We start from the raw sequence: 8,003 nt of genomic DNA on the forward strand, positions 1-8,003 counted from the left end.
CAACAGTATCAAAAGCCTTCTGCAAATCCAACATTATCATGCCACATAAATTCCCTTTATCTATCTCACTTCTAATAAAATCGGTTAAATAAAGTAAACACGTATCAGTGGAATGAGACTTCCTAAACCCAGATTGAAATTCATAAATAAGATTTTGGCCAGTCAAATAATCATCTATCTGTTCAAAGATAATCTTTTCGATTATCTTTGATAAAGTACTTCTTATATCGGCCTATAAATTTCTTCATTTAATTTACTACCTTTCTTGTGAAAAGGAATCACCCTTGCATCTTTAAACTGTACTGGAAAGTACCCATATTGAATTGATAAATTAATAATATGTGTAATGCATGGGGAAATAACCTCTGCAGCATCTCTTAAAAATCTAGCTGGGATATTATCAAGACCCATTGCTTTAGAACAGTTTAAATTCATACGTTTTTTACATACTGCTTCCTCTGACATAATTAAAAGAAAAACTATCCATTACAACTCCTTGTCGTTTATAATAGTTGTGAACATAACTCTCCCCATACTGACCATTCTGACTGGGCAGCTTGTCCACTAGTCTACTAGAAGCTGAGGTAAAAAAACTATTTAGCCTCTCAGCCACCTCTTTCTTATCTGATATAACCCTATTTTCAGATTCCAAACTAAAATTACTACTTTTAGTTGTCAATCGATTACTATAACCAAGCTGTTTAAGCGACTTCCATAACTTGCTAGAATCCTTTCTATATTCAAATATCGTTTCTGTGAAATAAGTCTTTTTATTTTTTTCTATTAATCTGTTTACCTCATTCCTTTGTTTTTTAAACTCTGTCCAGCTCTCATCATCCTTATTTCTTATGAAAATTAAATACAATCTATTTCTCTTCTTAATTTCTTCCAAAATTTCACTATTCATCCAAGGTGCGGTTCTTTGCTTTACTCTAATGTTTCTTACTGGAGCTAATTTATCTATTACCTCTAAAAACATACTTTAAAAACTAACACTGCTTGGTCCACATTATTACATTTTAAAACCTCTGACCAATTCATTTGACTCAAACCTTCTAAAAACGCATCCTTAGTATACCGTTTTAGAGACCTAATATTTATAGTATTATGACAATTAAGCACATTTTTCTTAATCTTTCTTGTACAAAAAACACCACAGTGATCACTCATCCCACAATGTATAAACCACTTTTGACTATCTTAGACTATCACTAGAACAAGATCAATTACAGTCTGTGTAGACAAACAGACTCGTGTTGGTTCATTAATCAATTGATAAAAACCGAACATACGACAAAAATTCATCAAGGCCTTAAATGAGGTAATATTAGCATTCCAAACATCAGTATTAAAATCACCAACCATAATCACTTCTGTTTTAACCATGTATTCACATCTACCACATACCTCTTCCAGTAAGTCATAAAAATTACTCTGATCTGGAGGTCTATAACATGTTCCAATCAAAATAGGCTTACACATTGGTAACAAGATATCTAACCATACAGCTTCGATTTCATCATGATTTAGGTCTTCCCTTTGTTTAAAATTTAAATCTGCCCTTATATAAACACATACTCCTCCACCTTTACGATTCCGGTCTCTACGCACAATAACATAATTCTCAATATCTATTTCTGCATCTCTGATAGAACTGTCCAGCCAAGATTCTGAAATACACAGAAGAGCAACTCTATTGCTTCTACACAGAAGTCGAATCTCATCAATCTTAGGTTGAAGGCTTCTGATGTTAAGATGAAGTATATGCAGACCCCTTGATGAAAAAAACGAGTCCACACTGTGGTTTTCTTGCCGCACAATATGCTCGAAACCTGGCTGAGTGTTCCGGCTTCCCAATCGAGCAGTCGGCATTTCCATATGTACCGGCATATGTGCAATACCGCTTCCATCGCTACGCGCACATACTTTCGCTTTCTCCTTCGCCTTCAGTCCCCGCCAAGATAACCGTCCTAGCCCTGGACATTGATGTATATCCCCTGATATTAACAAACATATTGAAATAATCAGGTAATTAATTCTATTACTTTGATGATTGCGAGTACACTTGAGCTGACGCTTGGCCGGAAACAAAGATGGGTAAACAAACGTTTCCAGAAACTCTTTCCATGACCAAAATGCTTGTCTCTACAAATTTCCTGACGGTCCAAAGTAATTTCTAAAAGTTCCATTCGTCGTCCATGCAACTTTCCACAAAAAAACTCTAAAAACAACACATAAATTAAAAGAGTTAACAACACTCCAAACATGCCACACTTGCCAGCCGCCATCTTGATTAGTGAGGCAGTTAACCCACATCCCCAGTTCATCTTCTGAACAAACAGGCTTTTTGTACAGCACAGTTTAAGTTCATATCACTGTGGGCCTCATGGCACAGTAGTAGAGTGCAGAGTCAGATACTGCAGCAGGGTTGATCTCCAGATCCACTTTCTTTTCCTTTTTGTTATGTTTGATGGACATTCTCCGGTCAGGTGGTTGAGCCGGGGTGACAGTACCTTCATAAATCAGCAGCAGAAATTCTGGTTTTGATCCAGGTTTTTGTTGATACCAGTGGAGACCACTTTCAAATCCTTCATATATACAAGACAGTGTGATGTTTCTTCCTTCAGTTGAAGATACGCTGGTTTGACTGGGTTTAATGCTCTCAGCAGCCTCTGCTAAAAATAAATAAATAAATAATAACATATAATTTATTTTGACTGGATATTGCGATTATGTTTATAGTACAAAATGAATACATGACCAATGAAACATGATGCTTATAATATAACTTACCATTATCATCAGCAATAATGAAGATGAAGAACAGGAGTAACATCATTGTGCTGAATGTCAAATTCAAATAAAACATAAGGAATTGTTTCTACTGTATGTAACCACATCTAGCTCCCCACCCCCAATTCAGTTAGTCATGTTAACTCCTCTTTCATCTGATATTGTGAAGGTAGATGATCAAATCTTATTTATGAATACAATCTAGATGTAGATAATCATGTCTGCAATTTAGGATTATGAATGTATTTGTTTTGAGATGGTTGGTTAATTTAAAATTTTGGTTTACAGTTTATTTGTACATTTTTTCATTTACTTGTATAAAGTTTAGTGGCTCAAAAAGTTGGTTTATTATTAAATAGTATTTCATTCATTTATTGTTTTACTACTGCTTGTTGTATTGGTTATTTATCGTCCTGTTGTTAACCACTATGGTGGTTCCACCTCCAAAGAAAGTCAAGGTCCACAGCAGAATGTAGTCCAAAAAATAAGGCTTAATTTATTTGAAATAATACAAGAAAGTGTCACTTGGAGGTCTGAAACTAAAATAAAAATAAGGACTGCAAAGATAAACTTAACACTGTAAAAATTGCTGTAAATTTACAGTAAATATTTCACAGTAAAATACTATTTTTTATTATTTAAAATTAGTACTATACTAAAGTTAGTACTATACTGTATGATATGGCTGTGCCTTAGTTTACAGTAAAATACAAGAAACCGCAATGCATGATTGGATTTCTGTTTTTTAGGTGGGAGTTAGAAGCTTACACCAACACCGTTTACTTTTAATTAGTGTCAGCAAAACACGGTATTGTTTGATTCTGAATCCAGTTTTAGTATACGTCTATATTCATGTGGTGAACCGCAGTTTAGGAAACAAAAATATTTGTTTTTATATCGGGTCCATTCAAATGTGCCTTGACAGTTGAGGTGGTTGAATCGCAAACTATATTTAAAATGAGGTGCATATTGAGGTATAATATTTTTAAAAAGTAAATAATTGACACTTTAGGTGTAAATTTGATTGATGTTTTTTTTTTTAAATGATTTTCTCCCCATTTTCCTCCCCATTTTCCTCCCCATTTTCCTCCCAATTTAGCGCACTCAATTTTGTCTTCCGCTGCTGAGAGATACCAGATTGCATCCGAGGAGAGCACGTCACTGAACACACCTCTTCCGACACATGTACAGCCCTCCTTTTTTCTTCCGCCAATCAGAGTCCGTACATAGCGTATGAAGACCCACCCACCCACCCACCCACCCACCAGCCCAGCAGTACAGCCCTGTTACAGAGGTTAGTAACATGTAGATGGAGTCTGCCACCATGTACACACTTACACTCACTACATCTGTGTGAAACAAAACCTACTATATATTTGTACTGTATAACTGATCATTTATGCAAATATTATATGTAATATGTTTATTCTTACAGAACTGCTGTCTATTTTATATTTGATATTAACATTAACTTAAACTCTTGCTTTATGTCTTGTTATGTATTTAATACATTGTGCGACTGATACACTGTTAGTACATTTGGTTTATAATTTTAAATAAAGTATTTATCATGGTAAGCAATAAGCCAGAAGACACTCGCAAAAAGTGCACTGAAAGACACGTCAAGATTTTGCACACAATAATTTAGAAGGAAAGAAGGCTTACCATATCATCCCAACACCACTGTACCTACTGTAAAATATATACAATCTTGGCAAATTGTACTTTGCAGTACAGTCTATTAAAAAAAACATGTATTAAGCTGTGTGCTGGAACATATACGCATCTATAAAAACAACACAGGGTGGCACAGTGAGCACTGTCACCTCACAGCACGAAGGTCCTGGGTTTGATTCCCAAGTGATGCAGTTCGGGTCTGTTCTGTGTGGAATTTACATGATCTCCTGTGTTTTACTCTGGTGACTCTGGTTTTAAGTCAGGTTTATTGAAGCTACAAAAAATGTGTGTGTGTTTGCACTGTAATGAACTGGCAACCTGTCTATGATGTTTCCTACCTTTCGCCTGGTGAATTGTACTAACCACAACCCTGAATACGATAAAGCGGTTATAAAACATACAATGAATGAATGAATGAAAAATAACCTAAATCTGGACATTTTGACAAGACAACAACCCTAAACAAAATGCCAAATAACTGTAAAAAGAAAGTGAAGGTGCTTGCATGGCCTGACTTGCATCCTAATGATAAAGGATTTTGAAATAGCTCGTCCTTCAGAGGCATTCTTATAGTTTCCAGTTGTCGAAGACAATTTACCAAGATTAATGAGCCAAAACTAAACCATGATGCTGCAATACTATATACATCCTTAATCTGTAATGTCCAATATTATGCTTATATTATTAATTTGTAGTATTGGAATACTTTTTTACTTCCAAAACTTGGAACGGGGGCAATTTAGGGCTAGTAATGAGGTGAAAAAACTAAATAATGATGTGATTCCAATCAGGTGATGTCAACAGGTGATTGTAATTATGGTTTGGTACAAAAGCAGCATCCAGGAAAGGCTGAGTCTTTGATGAGTAAAGATGATCAGAGGATCTCCAGATTGTCAACAAATGTGTGAGAAAATGATTGAAATATTTAAAAACAATGTACCTCAAAGAAATATTGGAAGTGATTTGCATATTTCTCCCTCTACAGTGCATAATATCATTAAACCATTCAAGGAATCGAGAGGAATTTCTGTGTGTAAAGGTCAGGGTGCAAGCTTAAGCTAAACGCTCGTGATCTTCGATCCCTCAGACGGCACTGCATCAAGAACTGCCACTCAACTATAGCTGATATAACCACATGGGTGAGGGATTACTTTGGCAAACCTTTGTCAAGCTCTACAATACAGAGTTACATGCACAAATGCCACTTAAATCTTTACTGTGCAAAAAAGGAGTCTTATGTTAACCATGTCCAGAAGTGGTGTTGACTTATCTGGGCTCGGCGGCATCTAGGATGAACCATCACACAGTGGAAACGTGTATTGTGGTCAGATGAATTAAGATTTCAGGTCTTTTTTGTTTATTCACGGAACCCAGGGCCCCATCCTTATTTCATAAATGTATGTCTAAGTATTCACCTTAGAGGGATAGGGGCACTACACCTATCATGTCCCGGCTTGGAGATCTCTCACATCCTCAACGATTAATCCATTAGTGTTATGAAATAAAACAAACCACACTGGTTCCCGTTTAGCCACAGATGTCCTCTTCAAAATCCAGCAGGGTTTAATAATCTAAAAACGTGACAGAACTTTAACAGGAAATCTCAACTCTGCGTCAAATCTAATTGATCCATCGCGTTTGATTGACATCCACAATCTTCCAATTGTTGACACTTTGGACGACAGGCCGTAAAGTGAGATGTATCACGTGAACAACAGCTCGAACGTAAGTGAAACCAAAAATGCTGCTAAATGTTCTGTGTGTAAAAGTGAATATAAAAACAGCAGTTTTGTATAAGTGCAATGTTGTAAGTTCTGTATTTATTCCTTTAGAATATTTGTTTCACAGTCTGAGCATTGTTATTTAGATAGCTAGTTTAACCATGGTGCATTGAGACATGTACTATTACTATTAATATTACTACTATTAATATCATTATTATTATTATTTATTATTATTTTATTTATTATTATTATTATTTCATTATTATTTATTATTATTATTTTATTATTTTTATTATTATTTTATTACTGTTAAAATAATTTACGCTGCACCGTCAGGACAAAAACAAACCACAAGCTTTGTGGAACTGCTCATGAATCTCCACTATCAAATTATATCAAGAATATAAAACAATAATTAAGGATTTAAATGTCTGAGAAAATTGCAGAAGAACCTCTGAAGATGGCAGTTCAGTTTGGTTCTTCAGATGTTTTCACCTTGTTTACGATCCCAGGAGCCAGTAAACCTTCATCAGTTCACCTTTAATAAGCACCAGAACTAAATCCAGCAGTTAATTTTTTTAATTAACTTTATTTTTATTTTGATGACGGAAAAGTTTCTGGACGATCCCTGTGGAGCAAGGACGTTCTGAAGGACGCCACAGCGCTGCAGAACACAGCAGAGCCGATGAGACGTATTGTGAGGATGGCAGCACCATTACAGGGCGCACGGTCCAGCGGCTCGTTCTCTTCATCTTCAGCATGTAGACCGGCAACACGGGGGCGCCGGCGGGGTCAAACATGCCTACACAAAACACACACACACACGTTACAGGAACACTCCAACCTTCACCTGCTCACTAGGATAAAGATCTAAATCTGAAAATAACCCACCTTCATTCTCGATCGTGGTCTCCATCAGTCTCTCATACTCTTTATATTGGGTTATGAATGTGGGAGCAATAAAAACATGCTCGTCCTGAACTTTCTGCTGCTGCACCACTTCATCAGAGGACCTGAAGATCTTCTCCAGAACAGCCTCAAGTGGATCTGCTGGAGAAATGAAACCTGATTCAGCACCATGATGGATTAAACACCACACAGCTCAAACCTCACTTCAAGATGTACCTTCAATCCCTTCTATAAGCTTCTTCTCCTCCATGCTCGGCTCTACCGGGTTCTTCTCTTCCATCTGTACCACCTGTATTTCTGGTTCCTGCCCTTGGTCCTGCAGAACCTGTGTATTCATCCCTGCATTCTCCTCATTTCCCATCATCTGATTATCCTCCGAGCTCGGCTCCACCTGGTTCGTCTCTTTCATCTGTACCACCTGTACCTCTGGTTCCTGCCCTTGGTCCAGCCGAACCTGGGTGCTCATCCCTGCGTTCTCTTCGTTTCCTGTTATCTGTTGTTCCTCCACATTCGTGTCCTCCTGCCTCGCCTTCTTTTTGAGTCTCTGCCACCATTTCTTCTTCTTCTTCTCCTTCTTCTCAGGTTTGGGTCTGTGTGGCTCCTCATCCTTGTCAGCCGGGGAGCTACAACACCACAACTTCTTAAACCAGAACATTTTAGCTGCTGCTGCTTCGATGCTCCGTCTCAAAGTGAAGCAGCACCAGCACAGGAGCTCAGATCAGAGCTTGTAGAATGTTGTGACATCATCATGATGTTACAGTGTGTGCTGGAGCTGAGAGCAGAGCTGATGATCACAGCACCACTCAGTGTCTTTAACATTCACTTCAGATGTGGACACGCCCAGTGTAGATCTGTATAGCCAAAAGTATGTGGACACCCCCAGAGAGCACACACACAAAC

General features: G+C 37.3%; 1 protein-coding gene and 1 gene segment (V, D, J or C); both read right to left on the minus strand.

Annotated features, from left to right (window-relative positions):
* Positions 1-2,176: 2,176 nt before the first annotated feature.
* Positions 2,177-2,836, minus strand: LOC134311843 (T cell receptor alpha variable 14/delta variable 4-like). The segment is given in 3 exon segments: positions 2,177-2,221; positions 2,377-2,675; positions 2,794-2,836. Coding segments are annotated over 3 exon segments (387 nt in total).
* Positions 2,837-6,763: 3,927 nt separating this feature from the next.
* On the minus strand, positions 6,764-7,779 carry LOC134311416 (uncharacterized). Of its 2 annotated transcripts, none has more exons than XM_062993057.1 (3): positions 7,320-7,779; positions 7,086-7,241; positions 6,764-6,996 (listed from the first exon to the last, which is right to left on the minus strand). In XM_062993057.1, exons 1-3 carry the CDS (start codon positions 7,756-7,758, stop codon positions 6,773-6,775), a joined length of 819 nt encoding a protein of 272 aa, XP_062849127.1. In that variant the 5' UTR covers positions 7,759-7,779; the 3' UTR covers positions 6,764-6,772. The 2 variants fall into 2 exon arrangements, with proteins under 2 accessions (XP_062849127.1, XP_062849126.1); XM_062993056.1 differs by having other exon boundaries at positions 7,086-7,244.
* Positions 7,780-8,003: the final 224 nt, after the last annotated feature.

This window comes from Trichomycterus rosablanca, chromosome 4 (genome assembly GCF_030014385.1).
Source record: "Trichomycterus rosablanca isolate fTriRos1 chromosome 4, fTriRos1.hap1, whole genome shotgun sequence".
NCBI lineage: Eukaryota > Metazoa > Chordata > Actinopteri > Siluriformes > Trichomycteridae > Trichomycterus > Trichomycterus rosablanca.

What these genes read in the sequence shown, in the direction of transcription:
- LOC134311416 (XM_062993056.1), bottom strand. Translation starts at nt 7,758, where the DNA reads ATGTTCTGGTTTAAGAAGTTGTGGTGTTGTAGCTCCCCGGCTGACAAG. An exon ending in GCTTATAGAAGGGATTGAAG is followed by an intron (nt 7,245 to 7,319) that starts GTACATCTTGAA and finishes TCATTTCTCCAG; the next exon opens with CAGATCCACTTGAGGCTGTT. An exon ending in GACCACGATCGAGAATGAAG is followed by an intron (nt 6,997 to 7,085) that starts GTGGGTTATTTT and finishes TGTTTTGTGTAG; the next exon opens with GCATGTTTGACCCCGCCGGC.